General features: G+C 37.8%; 1 protein-coding gene across 1 annotated transcript in view; it reads left to right on the forward strand.

The window, feature by feature from the left end:
* The window catches only part of LOC140172717 (uncharacterized), a 110,200-nt gene that overhangs the window by 69,789 nt on the left and 17,852 nt on the right, over positions 1-22,559 (forward strand). Inside the window, exons 20-33 of the mRNA XM_072195849.1 lie at positions 471-725; positions 2,401-2,505; positions 3,125-3,367; positions 4,155-4,253; positions 5,703-5,957; positions 6,474-6,575; positions 7,093-7,329; positions 7,792-7,899; positions 8,505-8,735; positions 10,884-10,988; positions 11,696-11,923; positions 18,411-18,515; positions 19,877-20,101; positions 21,062-21,166. Of these exons, the coding sequence (XP_072051950.1) occupies positions 471-725; positions 2,401-2,505; positions 3,125-3,367; positions 4,155-4,253; positions 5,703-5,957; positions 6,474-6,575; positions 7,093-7,329; positions 7,792-7,899; positions 8,505-8,735; positions 10,884-10,988; positions 11,696-11,923; positions 18,411-18,515; positions 19,877-20,101; positions 21,062-21,166 (2,403 nt within the window). The remainder of the gene's footprint in view (positions 1-470; positions 726-2,400; positions 2,506-3,124; positions 3,368-4,154; positions 4,254-5,702; positions 5,958-6,473; positions 6,576-7,092; positions 7,330-7,791; positions 7,900-8,504; positions 8,736-10,883; positions 10,989-11,695; positions 11,924-18,410; positions 18,516-19,876; positions 20,102-21,061; positions 21,167-22,559) is intronic.

The following is a 22,559-nucleotide window of genomic DNA, read 5'->3' on the forward strand; positions in this document are numbered from 1 at the left end:
GCTGTAGTAGACTTGCGTAGTCCTATTGTGCTATATTGGTGGTCTGATAGTTATAGATGACTGTTTCCAGGAGCATAGTGGGGCAACCGAGCCAAATGGGTCAAAATGTACAAATTGTCCCACTACTACAAATTACTTTACCAGCACAAATGCTCGTGAAGCGCCTGGAAATGTGCAATTTTAACACTAAAATGGTCAAAATTTGTCAATTTTGGCCCGGTATTCCAAACCTGGAGGCAACTTGACCCTTTCCCTCAGTTGGTACTTTCTATCATACCATGGATATGTAATAACTTGTATCGAGTATAATCATGAACAGTTGCATAGTGCTATCATTTTTTATTTCAATTTTTTATTTTTTAGTTTACCTTTATGCATTCTTTATGCAATGTCTCTTTTCTGTACTTTTTTACAATTTTATTGTCGTTTTATTAAGAGATCCATATATTTATATAAATTTTTACCTACAGACTTACTGTATACCGGGACTGCAACCATGGGAACTGGCAGTGGTACCGACTATGCTCAGTCTGCCCCCGACGCTAACCCTATATCATTTACTAAGAATGAATTTGAGGACTACATGGACGTGACGTACACTATTAAGAATGATGGAGTATTGGAAGATACTGAAACTATCATTGTGACACTTGACAACCCATCTGGTACTTATACATCGCTAGATGCCCGTATGTCCACCACGATATACATCGAAGACCAATCAGGTAGGTTTATCAGTCCTTTATATCGAATTTATTAATTCGTAGTAAACAATAAGGCCAGCACTGCAGTGGTTGCCATTAATTACTGCTTATTCAGGAAGCCTGGAAAGGTGACTATCACGCTGTGAAGTTTTGACCAAAATAGGATATTTTCTTTTGAGTTTATACTTGTCAAATTGTGTTTCCCATGCATATTTCGTAATTCGTGAACTTCTACCTATTTTTATAGAATCCTTATAGTTACTGATAACAGATATTTGGATTGTAATGAATTGGTTATGATCACCCTTGGGCAGCAAACATTCTTAAGGTCGTCTGAATATAGATTGTTGGATTGTTGTGAAACTCGGTGGATATGATTTCCATTGATCCATTTGTTACAAGTATGAATTAAATGTAGACCTATTTAGCACACATTTTTCAATTTAGCTTTAAACATGAAAATTCTTGAGAATTTCCTACATGTAGTATGTCATTGGTGGTAGCGATATTTCCCATCCGGTTAGTTGTGCAGGTGCCACACACACAAAATTACTAGCATTCCAAGTCTTTTTTAAAGACATATGTGACGTGTCATGTCAAAAGGAGACACTTTTGGGTAGGATCATAAATGGCGAAATAGCCAAAAATCTGCCCGGGGTGATTTTTTTCACAATTTGGGTTTGTTGTGAAATTGTGATGTTATTAATGTTTTAAATATTGTCTGATAGTTTCAGACCGGAATATAACTGGCATCTTGTATTTTTTGAGACATTTTCAAGGTAATTCCTACTCTCAACATTGTCAATAATATGTTTTATAATACCATAACTTACGAACTCAATATTTTCGCTTATGAATGTCCGATTTCATTGGGGAAAACGGCACTGTGGAGCAAAATATCTCTATATCTAAGATATGTAAAAACCTCAAAATTGATAACCTGCCCAAAAGTGTCTCCTTTTGACATGACACGTCACATATCTTGTTATCATTCAAGTGATAGTCATATAACATGTACAACGACCAGAAAAATAGATTTCTGCCTACTGATGAATACCAGATATTCTATTACCCCCACGACCCATTATTCAAAATTGCGCACTGTGATTTGTTGAAACGCATCACGTGAAAGACTATTAATTAGCAATAAAGTGGCCAGGGCAACGAACTTTATCTTCTTCTCGCATCACAGCGCACAGCAAATATTTCCTTACAGGGAGGGTGAATTTCAAATGTCACCTATAGGAGGTGAGTGGATTTCAACTGGAATGAAAAGTGTAGCGTAAATTGGGCAAAGTTAGAAAAAAAAAAGAATTTTGCTCCTTTTTTCTAAATTGTACACCTAATGACACCTATTTTGTCATTATGTTACACCCAATGATCCCCAGGGGATTAATCCCCTTTTCTTCGAAAGAGCAACTTGTCTCTGTATCAACACCATTGGTATACCTAGCTACGGACATGGATTGTCTTCAACACCATTGGTATACCTAGCTACGGACATGGATTGTCTTCAGTTCAGTGGGCCCTACATTCATTTTGATCCAAAATAGATAGGGGATATTTGAAAGGAATTATTAGTGGCAATAATTTTCGGTAATATTTAGCACATTGTATTTTAGGTTCCAGAATCAGTCTACAGTCAGAACAAAATAATAATTCCGTTGTATTATTCATGTGTTATTGTTCCAAATAGTTTGGTATTACTTTCAAGAGCAAACCTACATCGTTGGAGAACGTACTGCGACTTTGATTACACGAGTGTGTAGAGATGGATGTATTTGGGACGTGGGCTCAGTCGGTAAGTGTTTGTTTGTTGAATAGGGCATGGTAGGGGGGTTACTCTCTTAAATTGTCCGGATGAACATTCAATCAAAAAGATTAAGATTCACGGTTGTTTGATGTGGTCATCTATATATTAAATAGAGGTTATCCGTGTTCTATAAGTTGCATATCCTATCAGCGACTGCTATAGCTTGTTTAGTGCTTTCAAAAGAAGTACCGGCATGTGTAACCATGACTGTTTCAAAATAGCCCGCCAAAGTCATGCAGGTAACTCTGAGGTCATGCATTGAATTGGTTTGAATGAGGAATACTACGGGAACCAGCTCCTTTTGTTAGAAGTCACACATGAGTGAAGTGGATAACCTCTATTTATATAATGTTCCAATTCTGGACAATACCAACTGCAGCTATCACACGAATATACACATATATTTTAGCTATTTTTATATAATTTATTCATCTTTTTCTGCTTTTTTATGGTAAGTTATTCTTCACATTTCATGAAAAAAGTTTTTTTATCATGAAATGTAATTTCCTTGCCATTTGTCACTATTTTTCTTGATAAAGTTTCAATACAGCTCTTGCTTCACGAAATCTTACTGCATTTTTTTTGCACTTTTCATTCTCTGTTTTAGATATAGCCTTTGATGACGCTACGGACACGGCTACTGGAGGCGGGACTGACTACGAAAAGACGGACCCAGTTGGCAAAACTGTTGCCTTCACTACGGGTGTTAAATGCGTCGATGTTGATTTCAACATCGAGAAGGATACTATCATTGAAGACTTGGAGTTCTTTACCATCACTCTAGGAACACCTGTGGGTGGATTCATCAGCGTGCCAGGTGTATCGACAGTGTTTATTGTGGACGAGACGGGTGAGAATTTTTTGTTGATTTAGCAGTTATGGCCCGCAATGTTTTGGTATCGTAAGCCTACAATATAGATCCTTTCTCATTAAGCCTTCCATCCTGAAATTTGACGTTTGGAATTTACCCGAGCTAAAACGCCATCAACGGCAGGAATGGGCCAATTATAAGAAACTCTATAGATTAGTTGATCACAATGTTTAGTTTTTTTAATTTCATGCATTTATACACCACAGTTTTTAGTGTTGGTGGGGAAAGTTGTTTTCCTCATGTAGCATGTGTAGTGGGGGAAGGTTTTTTTTTTTTTTTTTCTAACCCCCACTGTAAAGTCTAATGATGCGTCCCTTATCAATAAAGGCAAGATTATAGGCGCTAGCGACCTAACAGCACGCAATATGGATGTATAGTTCCATTGGTTTCACAATTTTAAAAACATTTTTTCACAATTTTTCCGCCCCTTTTTGCAGCACCTTCTTCTACCACCCTTCTTTTTTTTCCGCCCACCAGCTTTTACCCCGGGGGCTCGCGCCCACAAGCCCCCCCCCCCCACACGCGCGCATGCTTATTGTGATGTTTACAGTGGTAGGAATTTCAAAGGCACGAGCCCGGAACAAAATATGATGTGCGCGCATACCGCCGGGCAATACTGCTAGGCAATGACGTCACTCCTGTTTTAGAACCGACAAAATATCGAAAACATCAACCTAGCTGTAATGTTGATAAATGATAATGTTCTACTTAGTTATATTGTGCATTGTAAGTAATACGTTTTTTAATATCCTTTATTTCTTTACAGCCATCTTTTGGTTAGAAGCCCAATACATAGCCCACGAGGGGAATAATTTGGTTGTTACCGCCCATAGGAAGAGGTATATTGATGCAATGGATGTTGTCAGTAAGTTACTGGAAGTGTGTGTGTGTGTGAGGCCAGGGAGTAGGGTGGTAGGGTGTGGGTGTGGAGTTGATTAAGTGTGGGTGTGTGTTTGCTTGTGTGTCTGCGTGGTGGTGGTGAGGGGGGGGGGGGCGAGTGTCTTGTTTGTGCAAGAATTGTTTCAGTTCCAAAAATTAGTGCATTTGTTTTAAAGCCATATCGTAACATTTGGTGAGCAGGACACCCTCGAGTTTGCTAAGCCTGATAGTAATGTACATTAATAAATATTAACATAATCTGCAAAAATCGATCATGCCTTTATAAAGATGTTGTATTTGTTATAAAATCCGACATTTTCGACACAATCGAAATATTAGTTGAACGCATACACGCGATGTTCATAACATTCATACACTTTACGTACATCATGTCGTATGGGATGATCATAACACATCAAAGGACCGACTTCTGCGCGACCAAAGGAATGAAACGCATTGGCGACATCAGTGCTGGTATTAAATTCCAATTTCCTCTGCTTTCCCTCAGTTGTTCGGCTCAAAATGAATTAATGAAAAGGGGACATATCTGACAGTAAAAGCTAACATTGTGTTGATTAGTTGAACGCACACACGCGATGTTCATAACATTCATACACTTTACGTACATCATGTCGTATGGGATGATCGTAACACATCAAAGGACCGACTTCTGCGCGACCAACGGAATGAAACGCATTGGCGACATCAGTGTTGGTATTAAATTCCAATTTTCTCTGCTTTCCCTCAGTTGTTCGGCTCAAAATGAATTAATAAAAAGGGGACATATCTGACAGTATATAAAAGCTAACATTGTGTTGATTAGTTGAACGCACACACGCGATGTTCATAACATTCATACAATGTACGTACATCATGTCGTATGGGATGGTCATAACAAATCAAAGGACCGTCTTCTGCGCGACCAACGGAATGAAACGCATTGGCGACATCAGTGCTGGTATTAAATTCCAATTTTCTCTGCTTTCCCTCAGTTGTTCGGCTCAAAATGAATTAATGAAAAGGGGACATATCTGACAGTAAAAGCTAACATTGTGTTGATTAGTTGAACGCACACACGCGATGTTCATAACATTCATACAATGTACGTACATCATGTCGTATGGGATGGTCATAACAAATCAAAGGACCGACTTCTGCGCGACCAACGGAATGAAACGCATTGGCGACATCAGTGCTGGTATTAAATTCCAATTTTCTCTGCTTTCCCTCAGTTGTTCGGCTCAAAATGAATTAATGAAAAGGGGACATATCTGACAGTATATAAAAGCTAACATGTTGTTGAAAAGAAATACAAAGCTATAACAATATATGGCTTTAAATGTATGTGCGTATTTCTTGTGTTGGATGCATTATATAGGCTTATGATTTAGCTCATGTTTATCGTGTTTATGATAATCGTTTTCTGTTTTGTTAGCTTTAACTGCTGCAGATGGTATTGGATTATCACCTGCCACTGATCCTGCTGACTACGATTTACCAGTGGACGCGACCATAACCTTTACCGCTTTAGCTACTTCTGGTGACAGCAATCCTATTCTAATCGAGGCGGATGCTATAATAGAAGATACCGAGGACTTTACATTAAGTCTAACCCTGACTGGGACCACTGCCATGTGTAGTGTGGTTATAGACCCCGACCCATCCACTGTATTTATATTGGATCGCACAGGTCAGTCTCTTCTGTCCTTTGTTTAAATAATCATTCATATCAAGGTTTTGTATCGTCTCCTCCGCCATCAATTTGATTCCGCTCGCTCTCCACCCGTCTGCCAATGATAACATTACAAACCATCTTAGCTCCATTTTGATTGGCTAAAATCTTTCCCATCAAATCATATCAGCCACGTCATCAAGCATGACTTGTAACAAGCTTTCAATACGTAATCGGCTAGTATTAAATATTCATTAGGCGTGATCATAGTCACGTGGAGCCTAGAATCTGTGCGTGGAGTGATTGAATATCGAACTTCGTCGAGCTCAAACGTGTGTTGACCTTTTATTTACCCCCTAGTACTGCGCTTACGGTCACTTTTCAATTTTGGGACCATCTAAGGTCTAAGGAACATAAAAAGGTTGGGTTGGCTTACTCCTGGGGTGCAAAGGCTGTGGGGCTATCTTCCCGTCTAGCATTTGTATAGTGGTCGTCTTTGCTTCTTTGACATTAAACACCGGTTTTTTTTAACAGCTTACTTCTGGATTGAAGAGAGGCAGTATATAATTGATGAAGGCGATTTTCTTGATGTTATCTTCCACCGAGGTGGTTTTCTTGGACGGGTAGACACACTCAGTAAGTTACATTGATATCTCATGAGCTACTCATTACTTTGCATAACTACGCAAACCCCTTTATATTTTTTACCAATATTTGAAAATGGTAAAACTCAAACAAGCCCAGTATTAGTTAACTTGTTCTTAAGATACCTCTTAAAGGAGAATTCGTAATCCTAGCATCCACTTTTTATGACATTTTCAGTTGATATCTACGAAAAAAGCTTATTCTCAAAACTCCGATTTTGTGTTTGCAAACTATATATGCATGATTATGTGTATTACACTGCTCCATAGGCCACTGATTTCGTTCTGGTACACCAGAACGTAATCCAATTTGACGATATTTTTGATAAATGAATTAATCTGCAAGATTTTTTTTCATAAACATTATGTAGCCAGAGGTTTCCAGTGGTATACACAATTTTAGAGAAAAGTGGGGGATGGGGATGGATCACGCAATGCCCTTTTAATAGTGTGAGAGAATTTGTTTTAAATGTTGAAGCCTAAACAATTTGTATTTCCATTCTTCACAGCCCTCGCAACTACTGATGGTCGAGCAACAGAAGCAAGCGACTATGATCCCCCTGCCGACGGTACTACGATTACATTCAATGCATTAGACGTTACGTCCACGAAAAGATTTACAATTGATAACAGTAACACTATTGAACATTTGGAGGATTTCGATTTTGCTATAACAGTTGATGCAGGGTCCTCTACTACGGGGACAGTTCACTCTCCAAGCGTCTCTACCGTCATTATTCGCGATCGTAAGTCTGTTGATTTTAGCCTTTTTTAAAAAGTCCTCAAACAATCGGTAATACCGAACATGTCCTCACATCACGGCATTATTGAACACTCGGAGGACATTAATCATGTTAAGCGTATGGTAGGGGGCAATATGGTAGAGGACCTCGTTTTTTCGACATGTTCGACGTTTCCCGAGAACTTGTTGTCCTTGTTGTGTCTGCCACGTATTGTTCAGTTGGAATACTAGGAAGTAATGGAAGGCAAAGGCACAAAAGGGCACCACAAGTGGCGGGTTACTTTGTGTATATCGGATGGGTAATTTCCTAAGTACATTGTAACAATAGGCGGTATAGTTTGTGATAATTATAGTGTCAGAGTCTTTCAGAATAATCAGCCGAATGTTTAGTGTTGAAAAAACTCCCAACAACTTAAGCTTGTTATTGCTTATGTCTTCACACATTTTTTTTATATCCTTTATGTAGCTACTTGGTACAACTTTGACTGCGCAAAATATACCGTATGGGAGGACGCGACAAGTGTCAATATCGCCATACGACGGTTTGGCGACGTCACGTTGGCAGGAAGCGTGGGTAAAGATAGCAAACTATATATTTTTCAAATAGTCTTGTAATCAAAGAAAAGATTAGGATTCAACTCATAAATATTGCAAGGCTGTGGGTTCAAATCTTTGCAGAACTGACTTGTGTAAGGGTATGATGCCTTGCCTTAAAGGCTTCAACCAACCCAGTTGTAAGGGAACTGTTAGGGGAATAAATCAAAGTGCTGAATTAAACTGCCCTGCGCTTTTGTTGTTGAGAGAAAATTATTTTGATGTACATGTGGATTCTGATCTCACTCATTTATATGTAACAAATTGGTGTTTGAAATGGTCAACATCGATATTATTTCACAGGATTTTTGTGGGGATCGTCCAAATTTTAAACAGGAATTCAATGCAAATATGCTTGAGCCTCTAAATGTTTTTTCGATGACACATCCCAGATTTCATGTAAAAATATTGATATTTAAGTTGGATTTAGCTTAAAATATTAAATTTATTTAAAAATATAATCTAGCTCGTCCCAATTATTCCAGTCCCACACACGAGGGAATATTATAACATCAGGAGAACAGTGTCCATTTTTGTCGGCAACAACTTTTATTAACGCAACAAAACCTTTGCAATCACATCCAGTAATCTCGACTCAAGATAGAACCGCCGAAGCAGACAGCGATTATACAGCTCTCACTACTATGACCGTGGCTTTTGGCGCTGGGATGGAGATGGTTAATGTACCCCTGACCATCCTACCAGATGATATCGTAGAAGAGGAAGAGGTTTTGGTGATGACACTAAGTAGTCCTGCTACGGGCGAAGCACTTGGAGATCTCTATAAAGCAACTGCTATGATTTTTGACGATGATGGTGAGTGTATCACTGTTGATGCCTCTATAAAACTTTAAGGGACGTAAGAATTCAGTTATTTGCTCGCGGGCTATGGAGGGCAACAGGGTCAAGCTGATTTCAAAAATCTGTGTCTGAGGGCCAAATACACATTGTGTTTCTTTGTTTACTGTATATATGTTTCAGGACTGCACGAGGGCCAAACACCATTGGTCCGCGGGACGAATCTGGCCCGTAAGCTGCCTATTACGATCCCATGATATAAACCAATATCATTATAATATCGTAAGCCATCCTCTCTACATAGACGGTCAATACTTCCAACCAAATGTCCCTGAAACATTCAACTTGACCATAAGGTGCAATACAATACAATTCAGAGTACCTGCAATCCATGAAATAAATAGATGGCACACTAGCACTAAACAATGGAAATGAGTGCCCTATTAAAATTGGGGAGGCGAGGGAAACATGCATGCAATATATCTGAAGTACAGACTCCCCCTATATCTCACCCTTTCCCACTCCCCATCTTTCAATGTTGGAGGGTCTCACGGACCTGTTGACAACATGGATTGGTCCAACATTGAATTGGGGGGGAGCGGGGGCAGAGATATACCAAAAGACAGGCAAAGTGTGCCAACCTTTTTTTCGTAAATTGCGGGTTTAACATGTTTAATAATAATAATAATAATAATAATAATAATAATAATAATAAAACGGAATTTATCCACGCTTTCTGGATTATCATCCCTCAAAGCGCGCCACGGGTCGATAGGCTGCCAAGCCCCTAAGGGCGGCGCAAGTTGACCTCAATGCTGAGTGTGACAAACAACAGGCCCGGGTTGATCCCCTGCTCTTTACGAAAAGCCCTGCAACTTTCACATGTCCAGATATTGCTCGTCTGGTACACGGGACCACCATTTTACGTGACTCTCCGAACCACGAAACGCTATGAACCCACTGTGGAGTGGGATAGAGGATAAATGAGAAAGCTCATTATCTTACAACCTTCCGACAGATAGCCTAGCACACAAAACTACATGACCACCCTCTACCTCTAGGCTAATACTGTAGCCTTCTAAAGGGTGGACTAAGGATAACCAGCATTTCCCTGCTCCTCTGTTCATCCGCCAGTGGACTGCCGTTGACTTTGAAGGTGGTAACTCATCCTCCTTCACTACCGATGCTGGCTCGTTAGATCCACCGTTGGTCTTCGCCATAACCCTGGCTAGGGAGGCTAAGGGGCACTGCCCCCAAGTCTACGGAAAGGGGAGGGGTGTCTCATCACCGTCCCTCCACGGGCTGCCTTAAAAAGGGTCCCGTGCCGTACCCTAAATCCCCCACAATAATCGCTCTTTGTGTTTTTACTTACGCATGAGGCAAATCAGCCTACATCTATTTTCTAACGCATCTCATTTACATGTACTAGTATATATGGTCATGTTGAGTGTGGAAAGGGAAGAAGTATTTTGTTACGTGGAAGGTTTCCGTTACACAAACCTATTATGAACCATAATTAATAATCCCAGCAAACACAAAACGTTTTAAACAGGTTATATTTCGGGTTTTGGTTTTGGTAAAAACATTTTAAAAACATTAATTATCGGGTTATATAAAGGTTATGAAAACGTTATAAAACATTTTGTATGAAAACACACTACAACACTATTTTTAAAATGTTTTCAAAATGTTATTGGGAAATAGTTTTTGCAAACAATTTTTGCCAAATATATTGGGAACACTTAAGTAACATTATGTTAGAATATTTGCAGTAAGTTATCAAAAAATGTTTTTGAATGTTAGGAAAATGTTTTATGCCTCTTATATACCCTTTGTGTAACCCGACATTTAAACGTTTTCTCTGGTAACCTTTTCTAACCTTTCGCGAATGATGTCGCAAACGTTTTATGTTTGCTGGGATGGCTATAATATAAACCAACAAAATCCAGAAAGTACCCATTTTATGCGAGAAAGTATGGGTTGGGTGAGAAAAGGCAAGCAAAGTCCAGGAAAGTCGACGTGAACACTGGTGAAGATAATTTATTTAAGTCTTGTTCAGATCCTAGGTGGTTTTAGACAGAAAAGGTGAGAAAAGTGAAGAAAGTAGATGGATTATTCTGAAAATAATTACTTTTCTACTTCAATGTACGTCATCATATTTTACAGCATACTATTCGATAGAGAAGGCTATCTATCATTCGACAGAATCAACTCTAATCCTCACAATCAATATATTACGTTTTGGATATACTGGCCGAGCTGGAACTGTTCGTAAGTATGGCTGTATCCCATGCAGTTTGTAGTTAAAGCCATGTTATGTATGATCTTTTAAAATAAAATTGAATGAGTCCCATTCAGTGATCTCAGCGCAAGTGTAAAAAAAATGAAATTGTTTATATTGCTTAAAAGTGAAGGATAAGTCATTCAAATTGTCATTTGGTATTTTTGAAATGAAATATTTGGCAAAAAACGAAGACAACAGCAGTATTGGCGAAGTTGAAGCCCCATTCAAATACATGTGGCTAATTTATATACTGTCAGTATATAAATTACAGATTCATGTAAATGTCTGATTTAGTCTTAAATACATGGCTTTCGGCTGTGACTACTAGCAGGCTATGACAAAGATACCAAAATCTGAATTTTGATGATTTTTACGATCGTCCGGATAAGCAAATCACTGGGCCTTTAATGTAAGCAAGTCTATACCAAGAAAAAACTATTGCCTTTTCATACCAAAACCATACTTGGCATGTATGTTACATTGGACAAAAGTAAAATTAGCCCAGGAGCCACCTCAATTTTGTCCTTAAATCCAAGGTGGCGGCCCAAATCACACTAATAATCCCTGAAAACTCATGTTTACAATCTTAGAATGTAATGAACTATTTCATTTTACCTTCAACCAAAGTATTCTTAGATTCAGTCAAAAAACCAAACACCTGTAGCCCCTATCAAATATTATGTTGTTATTACAGAGCTGAGTACCAGTGATGTCTGTGCAGTTAGCGGTCTAGACTACACCGCACAAACAAATACATTGGTTTCATTTGCCGCGGGTGATAAGTCTCAACCAGTCGCTCTCGGCATACTGAATGATAAGATCGTAGAGGATAACGACTGGTTTCGTTTCAGTCTCAGCAATCCTACACAAGGAGAGTTAGGTGTAATCAGATGTGCCAGAGTTAATATTAAGGATGATGATTGTAAGTTGAATCAGGGAATAGAACAATAATAACAATGGGAAGGGAGAGTACACGGAGTGACGTTACGATTCAATTGCAGGAATGTGAGATTTCATAGGACAACGGTGAAAGGTTGATCATATATTAAATATATGAATAGAATATAATATAATATAATATAATATAATATAATATAATATATTCTTAAACACTTGAGAACGTTCCTGCAATCTTATTGGTTCTTACCCAGCTTTACCCGTGTGATATGACACGATATCACACGGGACAGCGCGTGTGTGTCGTGCATCTATCGTCTCATATAACACGGGCGACATCATTATTTTTGGTGTAAAACAACTCGGCTTCGCCTCGTTGTTTTACTTAAAATAATGATGTCGCCCGTGTTATATGAGACGATAGATGCACTCCAGGGCTAAAAACAATACCTTTATTCTCTAAATATAATATAATATAATATAATATAATATAATATAATTTTCAGGCTTGACATTACGAACTGCCAAGACTAGTCTGGAAGGGGTCTGCATAAACCGCACGGGCTAAATATTAATTGCGGTGTTTCGGGAGATGGTGTAAAATAATTGTTTGACAGAAAATGTGCTTTACATTATGGTTCTCATAATGCAGTGCATTTGCCTAAAATGGCGAATTTAAGGAGGCGTGAATTTGAGCTTTGTGGGGAACACAATTTCGGACTTTATGCAACATTGTTCTGTTATTATCAAATTTATTGGGGTTTGAGGTGAAGAGGTTCGAAGACTAGTGCAATATTTTTCCATCGAGTGCAATATGTTCTTGTATCAAACGAAAATAAGCCATTCATTATTATTATTATTATTATTATTATTATTATTTATATCAGGCTTTCTCTCTGCGGTAAAATGAAAATTTAAGCTTACCTAGCCACCGGCATGACCGGGCCTAACCAATTGGTAGGCCTGTTGTAATTAATGTGAGCTTACTGTTTGACCTTCTTGTTTTCTGCTCTTTCCTTCCCCAAAGACAAATTCGGAAAATATACAGGTTTATTTGTAGATGTGGATTATATTTCCTAGGTTATTCATCATCCAGATTTGCCGCAAACTAAGTTTGTGGTTTTTACTTGTTTATAAAATCTCCTGTGAGCCGGTACGGTGGCCGTGTTGTTGTATTGTGATCATCGATATTAAATAGACTTCGGTGATTGTGATGCGTGTTGGGGCTGTCAGGTGCCGTGACCATGGTTACTCGCGGTGGCGTACGCGTACCGCGTACAATATTAAAAACAATATTGTATTGCATATTTTGCAAAAACTATACAATACATAGTTTTGTTGTATCGCTCAAAAGCCTGATATAAATAATAATATAATAATGACCGTGTCTCGTGACGTAGCTAGAACTACGCTTTACAGTGACCGCGTTACGTGACGTGTTATGCATTGGAACAACTTACGCGGACGCTGGTCGCCGTATTTGGTCATCACATAATTGCGCGCTAGTGTGATTGGTTGCTAGCGGTATTTCTTTAAGGTCCGTTCATACTACCACCGCATTTGCGATGCGTTGCTTTGCGATGCGGTGCGTTGCCGCACTGCATCGTACTGCAAACTACTGCATTGCGATATCGCAATAAAGTTTAATACATTTTAAAAGTCCGTTCATACTACCACCGCATTTGCGACGCGTTGCTTTACGATGCCGATATATCGATTACTTTTTGCCGCAACTCAACGCAACTCCAAGTTAAAATGTATTTAACTTTATTGCGATATCGCAATGAGTTTGCAGCACAATGCAGTGCGGCAACTCACTGCATCGCAAAGCAATGCATCGCAAATGCGGTGGTAGTATGAACGACCTTTACCCGGCTATTCGATTTTTTACAGGGAAAACGAAACTTACAGTTAAAATTGTATTTCGTTTTCAAATTTAAAAGAAGAAAATGTGACGTTAATTGTATTACAAAATTGAAAAGTGACGGTTATGAATACGCCCCGAGGAATATTCCGAGGTCCAAAGCACAATGTTTAGATATTTCACAATACCCGAAAAATAACTGGTGCAAAGTCATTAACCTCTAATTAAGAAAATTAATGGTAATGCGGTATCATTTACACCCACATAATGTGTCCAAGACAATATAAACGTTAATAATGGGCGAGGCGCAGCCGAACCTATTAAAACAAGAATTCCTGAAAAAAATTGGTGTCAGTTCCAATTTACAATGTAATTATTATTTGAATGTAATGTTAAAGAGAAGTTTTGCACTGTAGCACTGACAAGAACATTTAGTGGTAGTTCATATATCATTAAATAGGCCCACATGTTTTGGCGCAACGTCAGCCTTCTATTCTTCAAATCTTTTCAGACGGCGCACCACTAATCACTCCACGATTTATGTACCGGTGAAATTCGGTTAAAATAGTCCACCGCTTATTTGAGCTTGTTGTTGCTTTATTTTCTAAAGATAATTGTCAAAATTCGCCCGTTTTCAGCTCATTTGCTTCTGGCAAATGTCTACATGAAGGAATCTGAGAAAAATCCCAATATTTTATTTCAGAGGTGAAGTTTTGGCGCAAATTCGAACAACGTCCGGTTTCAAAAATGAGTGATTTTTTAGGGTTACATTTGAAATTGAGCCTTGATCTTTGGTTCGAGTTGTATTTTTTCCTGAATGTATTTTATGCTTTCTCTCCCCCACCAGCTCCAAGTACAAATAAATACAAAAAGCTGAAAAAGGAAAAAAAAAAAAAAAAAAGATGTGGACACCGTCGGCTTCCCCGTGTATTATCCGCCGGTGCCATTATCACGTGATTGTAGAAAAATGCTGCTGCCACCAGATATAGGCTAAGTAAAGCGTAATTACTATCAAGACTTATGTTTGAAAGCTGTCCTCAGATTGATGCGTGAAGTTTCCAGTCCATCACACTACGTGTCGATATTATCAAGACAGAGATTGCGTCTGACGTCATCTGTCAAAGTCGTTTATGATGACTTGCTAAGTAACGGCGCCTTATTTTAAGCTTATTGTTAATTTTGCACCTTCAAACCGTACAAACCATCTCAAAAGTTAGGTCTTTATAGTAGGAAACTTTCTTTAGCGGAGGCACCATGTCAACAATGCCTAGAAAAGTTGCTTTTTGCCTTGTAAAAGTACGTAATTTCTCGCCATTTCCTGGTATCAGCATGGAAGCAGGTCGATTCGGCCCAAACCAATTCGTCCACAGTTGACTTGGCCATATGCTAATTCATGCATTGGCCCCAAGCTAAGTCAGCCACAAACCAATTCGATATTGACCAAAAGGGATAAACGATTTAATATGTTAATGAATATATGTGACCGTCCATCACGAAACAGCTGTAAAGTCGGCTGGCGGTCAATTTTGTTTTATTTCGTGTTTAGAAAATATATCATAAGCTTTAAAATGAAAAATCATTTGACTCCAAACGATATCCAGAAGTAAAAAACAAGGGGGTTAAGTGCACAATGTACAAAAAAGTGACTATATCTCATTAACCGATGATCCTACAGATATGCGACCACTGACTTTTCTGTTCCTTTTTGACATATGGCACGACTCTCTAAGATATTTGGTTAAAATTTAAAAAAGTGACTATATCTTATTAACCAATGATCCTACAGATAAGCGACCACTGACTTTTTTTTTTTTTTTATGACAAGGGAAAGTTTGACATATCTCACGACTCTGTAGGAAATGATGTACATCATCATCATCATACATCATCATTTATTTTCATTCAAATCGACATACAAAATATATGTAAAAGACACAACATTTGAATGAGGAGATGCTCAAAAGGCCTGAAGCGAGCACCCCCTTTCACTGCCTTAAGTTACAACATACAATTACACAAAGCTAACCAATAAAAGAAAAAAGAAAGAGGAGAAGAACATGCAAAGAAAGAACCAATATAAATATTTATAACATTTCATATAGACATTCCACAGTTCACAGAAGAAATTGATAGTTGGGGTGGAGATGGGTGGGGATGGGTGAGGTCATTAAATAATGCCTAAATATTAGATGTAATTTTTTATTAGACTTTTCTTTATTTGTAACTTAAACTGGTTTACTGATTTTGCCATCTTTATATATGGAAGCCCGTGTTGTGAGGGCCACAATAACTGCGGCTTCGTACAGATACGCGAACGCTGACTTTTTTTGTTCTTTATGACCAGAGGAAAAGTTCGACATATCACACGACTCTTTAGGATATTTGGTTTAAAAGATAGAGGGTTAAGTGCACAAAGTACAATGAATTGGTTTGTGACCGAATGCAAGACATCAAGGCATCTAAATATACAGATCTGGTGTAAAACAACGGTTATGGAGAAAATCACGAAATAGTTAAATTTGGCCAACTTTTTTTGTACATCAATATACAGGGTTCGAATAAGCATGTGGGCGAATTGGTTTGGGGCTGAATTGACGAATAGTATTGATATCGATATTGATATTTTTACATATTGGCAGTTCTGCAGGAACTGACACAAAAATGAACTGTTCAGGACACATTATTTGGGTGTAAAGGATAATGCTACACCCATTATTTCTATTCTATTACCACAAAACTGCGATTTGAAGAGAAAATATCACTTTTATCAAATAGTTTAGTTGTTTACTTCAAAGTGGAGCACCTACGAGTAAGTGACAGCAGGTATCGTTGCAATATTGGTACGCATAAATAAGCGTAATATATGCGTAAAATGTGAAATGTGCTACGGCGCTTGACCCATTATTAGTGGTGCTCGGTGATTATTGCAAAATAAAGGGCTCTCACGTGATGTGTTTTAACAAATCACAGTTCGCGATTTTGAATAAGGGGGTGTGTGGGTAATATAATGAATATTATGGAAATAAAATTTTAAAATAAAAATTCCCTTTAAAAGGGAAAGCCAGCCTCAATGTAGAAGAGGTCTTGTAATTAGTTTTGGTCAATGTGAAAGGCATTTTAGGATCACGCTTACATCTACATGACAGTCCACCAAACCATCAACGATGAGAACATGCACACTGAAACAGCAGAAAACATTAATTCCTAATCTCATGTAAACTCATTTAATTCATTACATGTACTCCAAATTGTTCTGGTCTGTTTGTTTTGTTGTTGTTGTTGTTGTCGTTGTTTTTTTTGTCTTTTCAGCTTTTTACCCACGATATCTCAATTTCCAATTTTGTAATACCAGAACTTACGAACTCAATATCTTCGCTTAGGAATGTCCGATTTCACTGCTTTCGATATATACACTGCCGGTTTGAGTTAACTTACATGTACATTTTATTTTAAAATAACTTAATTAATTCGCAATGTATAGTTTAAGCCTACTATATTATAATAGATAGTGGCCAGCACATTTATAAAGGACTGGTTACTCACTACAATCTTCACTCTTAAACTGTGTTTTTCTGACTGTGCTGATCATGTTGATTGCTAGTCGGAAACTCCTGCGAAGCTATGGACATGGCATCTTACATACTCCATTCTATAACAGTCTGCCTAGTGCCTTGTGTGTTTTCTCTTCAATCATTTTGTTGAATGTAATTTTATGAATCAAATAGTTATGTGTCATTTTATTTATAATAAAGAAGTTATTAAATTAATAAAGTAAGACAATTTATTTATCTATAAGTGCATGTCAAATGGGGTACATTGTTCAATACTATATGCATAAATTATGCCCATATTATAGCTAGGCCCTAAAAACTTTATTTTGCATCGGATTTTTCCGTTGAAAAGACAAAACTGATGTTTATGATAGCAACCATTTCATCAATAACATTTTGAGTCATTTTTATCCATAAAACGACACAGGATATGATAGATAACTACTTTCACATCAATATGGTCCATATCATCACAGATTGTTGAGAATCTGTGATATGATCCGGGGATATGATGAAGATTTTGATTCTATAGATCTGTTATCAACATGATATCACGCTGTTCAGTGGTCAAGGAGTAAGGACCCCCGGTCAAGGACACTGATATGACATCATAGGTGATGTCAGATTTTCTTCTGCTGACCATATGATGCTATATATATTAACTATTATTGTTACATTTAGGCCTTTAAACTTTTAAAGTCATAATTAATTAGTTCAAACATAACTTTGGTAATACTCACTCGTTTTCGTTCGTTGAAACGGCAAAACATACTTACTTTTCCTAACAAATCGAATTAAAATATTTTTAAAAAAATTTAACCACAAAAAGTAAAAAAAAAAAATCATTCCAATACCACTAAAATATAATCTCTTGAGTAAACTGACCCCAAACCTGAAACAGGTACCAGCCCCGAATGGGCTGGCGACAAAAGGCCAAAACCCAGCGAATAAAACAGCTTCATGTGGCCCTGACCCGGGGCCCTGAGTGAGCAAGGGAGGTGGGTCACAGGCATAGATATTCGTGTTAAACAGCTGTGCCGTTTATGGTTGTTTACCTAAATAATGTTTATCTAAAGCAGAGTATTACTTTTTTGCAGGTTTAATATCTTTTGGAGATGACATATATCATGTGCTTGAAGATACAGAAATGGCCATGATAACTGTCAAGAGGGGTGCCTATATCGAGAAAGAGGCACAAATTGGTAAGTATTGTAGAGATGACAATTTGCCTTTTTTCTTCCTGCATGTCTCACTCGCTACATTTAGTTTTGACGCCAAAAATAAAAGGTATGATTCGTAAAACTCAAGATGTAGGATAATTATGTTACATGCAGCAAAAGCATTAAGGCAACAGGTATGTTCACCTCCTGTATATGCCTATATATTATCTTAAACAAAGCACCCAATTCACACGTAGGCATAAAATATTTACTCTTTGCCTTAGGTATGTTAGCATGTAATACTTACTGTATACAGGTTGTTATTTTCTGTTGGTTACCGGAACTAAAAAAAATTTCTACTAAATAAATATTAGTTACAGCATTCATTATTCATCTTCTGGATTAGTGATAAAAATTAGTTAAGCTATTGTCAAAAATTAGTTGAGTATGATAAACCACGAAACAAATCCCGTGATTTTTGCTATTTTTATAACAAAATTGTCACTAAAAATGTTGGAAAATGCAAGCAAATATAAATGCATCCACCCGCAAGAAAAATGAACGCGTCCAAAATGACTGCGTGTACTACGCGGAGTGCGCGCCCGTGCAATTATACAATATATATGCAAGGCTAGTAATTTACTAACGTTTGCTCTGATTGGTTCCCACTATCTAGGAGTGTATGAAACAAATTTATAGGATGGGTTAACATGCACACGTCAATGCAAGCTGAGCACAGTTTAAATCAACTATCTCGAAAAGATCAATATGTCAGTTATGCCCTTTTGCCGTGGTGGGGCAGTATTGGCTGCATCTGTCTTTGTTTAGGATATTAGGGGTGAAAATTACTGTCTGTATTATAAGACCACATTATCCAAAACAATTAGGGATGATTCTAACCCCATGCTAATTAAGTACAGATATCATCATTATTTCCTTTAATGAAGAAAGCTACCATTTCGTCTCCCTTTCTGTATAGACGGTCAATTACAAGTTCTTCCAAGTGCAATTAGAAGTCCCGGGTTCAACCACTTCTAAATTCCAAACCCACCGATTGCTATTTCAAACTATTATAGTTCCATCACGTCTTTACTTAACCCATAATTCTATTCGGTAATGTTGAGGTAAAATTTTTAAGGACAACCGCCCATTAAATCATATCATGAGGTTCACCAGGCTTTCTCATACCATATATTTTAGACCTGAATTTTAATACGATCGACAAATTTGGTCCTGCTAATGTTAACGTTATATTTTATTGATACTAACTTTTTGTTAGAATGTACTTAATCAAGTTTTCCAAAACAAAAATTGAGAATATTTATTAAAACGTTTTATTCCCTATATATACCCTTTCTATAACCCGACATTTGAATATTTGCTATAAAACTTTTTGTCAACAGAGGTTACAACTGTAGGTTTAAGTGCAGAAGAAAATGTGGACTTCACTGACGTGACACGTACTATTGTCTTTGGTGTTGGAGAAACATCAGTCACTTTCGAAGTACCTATTCGTAATGATGACATCGTAGAGCAAACGGAGAGTTTTGAAATCAGGTTCTCAAACATGCTTGGTGGTCAGATAGGCTACCCAGCCACTGCTGTTGTGTTGATTGAGAATGAGGACGGTGAGTTTTGAAATCAGGTTTTCAATATGCTTGGTGGTCAGAAAGGCTACCATGCAACTGCTTTTGTGCTGATTGAGAATGAGGACAGTGAGGTTTGAAATCAGGTTTTCAAATATGCTTGGTGGTCAGATAGGCTACCATGCCACTGTTGTGTTGATTGAGAATGAGGACGGTGAGTTTAGAAATCAGGTTTTCAAGTATGCTTGGTTGTCAGATAGGCTACCATGCCACTGCTGTTGTGTTGATTGAGAATGAGGACGGTGAGTTTTGCTTTAAAGTGGGTCGGAGAGACCTTGACCTAGTTTGCACTCAATATCGAGGCAAATAAAGCTGACACACAAGAGGACGATAACATGGGTTCTCATAAAAAAGTGTCATTTCCGCCCCATGTGCATAATTTTTCTCGGAAGTGTGAAAAAGCTCAAAACTTTCGTTTTGGTATGTTATTGGCATTAACTCTACAACCACAAGACATGGGAATATATGTGCAGTTATTTAGTTAAGGAATCGGATAGCAACGGTTGCACAGTATTTTTGTGGTACCTGAGAGCACATCAGGTACACCAAATTGTATTCTGAATACGAGATACGTCCTTCTGATATCAAGTAAATTTTTTTGGCAAATTATAAAAATTATATATTTTTTATTTTTGATATTTAAGAGTCCTCGAAGTAAACTTTATAAATCTAATGTTATGAACTTAAATTGTATGTAGCTGGGAGGAGAAACCGTCCTTCATTTGAAAATTTCGTATTGAAGATATACATCTCCCTTCCAAAAGAAATGTATGTCTTCAATACCAAAGGTCAACATTTATTTATTTAATAATGTTAATAATTATTATTTAATAAGTATTTTTAACAGCTTGTACAAAACAGATACGAAATAAATCTCCACGTTCTTGTTTTATTGTAATGATATAAATTAACACATTTAGTGTGTGTTCTTCTTCATTACAGTAACTTATTGTTTTGCCGAGTCTGCGTACACAGTCGTGGAAGAAGAAAGAAAGGTTACAATTACGGTGATAAGGAAGGGCTACAAAGGCAGGGCCACTTCCATAGGTAATACTGCTTTCCATAAGAATAACGTAAATTTTGGTATATAACCATTACTTGATCGTAATCTTGTTACATGAAGTTGAAAAAGACACCCATTTTTAAATTTGTTTTATGTCCTCTGGGTACACATGTTCTATGATTAACATACAGAGTTGTAATTTAACCACTTTAACTGGTGGCATCTAGATTGTATGGATTTACATAAAGTCTTTGCAAGTTGTGACATCATCGCCATCAATGTCCACTTCACTGTCAGTCATTGTATGAGGCACACCGACATCGCCCGGTTAATATTATTACATTAGTACAGCCAGAGACACTGAAATGAATACACGGGATCGATACACGTAAATGTGCTATGCACGATTGATATTCAGACGATAAATCTTTTGATACCGGGGTGGAAAATGATGAATATCTCCGTAAATGATTTCGTATAAAGAAACCAGATGTGGTTCCTTGCACTTGAACATATATGTTCAACATATATTATCGTCGTTATGTTGCGCTTTGAAAAACCAGCGTGCGTCTTGAGCTGAAAAAGTGACCAAAATCATCAGATTTTATATAGCGCAGCGTAGACCCTCGTGGAGGTAGTCTCGGGCCAGACTGTATGTGGCTATCACGAACATACAGGATCGACGAGTGTCAGACCGACTGACACAAACTGACTGTGTAGGAGACTATCGTAAAGGCAGTTAAAAGCATATGACAATGGCGTATGTATGCTCGCTGACCGTACAGAGGTCAGTCACAGGCTAATGTCATTAGCCTTAGTCGGATGTCCTTCAGCCTATTATGTGTTTAAAAACTGTTAAACAGGTGGGAACACAATGGCCATTTGTGGCTGTGGATTCATCCTACCATGGCATTTGCTGCCATGAAGATATCGGGGCGATGACACTGTGTGAGGAGTATTGTCACATAGAACTTCCTCATCACAGCATGTACAGAAGTCTTGCAAAACCGTCCATTCATTTTACATTTGCATCGTTCACTGGCATGACTGGTACACCAGATCTGACCACACTCGCATTTCTCTAAATGTCAGTGCCACGGCATCTGGAGCTGGAGGCAAATGTGTCAGCAGTGGTGTGAAAAGTCCTTTTACCAAGTTCCATCTATGGAGATGGTTTTCATGGTATTCAACAATGTCAATATTCCATTATACCCTATTGGGCTTATTTGCGTTTCAACAGCTACCATCTTATATCTGCGATATCTTCTATTTCCCATTAAGATATATCTTACAGACATAAGCTTCCATAGCAGCTTAGATATTGAATCGGGAACAGTGTCTGTCACACCAAGCTGGGACAATGCTATAATGATGCCGTGGTTAGCATCCAACAGCTGATCCAAATAAAGGCCTTCCAGCATAATGTTCTGCCTTTGC

The sequence above is a fragment of the Amphiura filiformis genome, chromosome 16 (genome assembly GCF_039555335.1).
Source record: "Amphiura filiformis chromosome 16, Afil_fr2py, whole genome shotgun sequence".
Lineage (NCBI taxonomy): Eukaryota > Metazoa > Echinodermata > Ophiuroidea > Amphilepidida > Amphiuridae > Amphiura > Amphiura filiformis.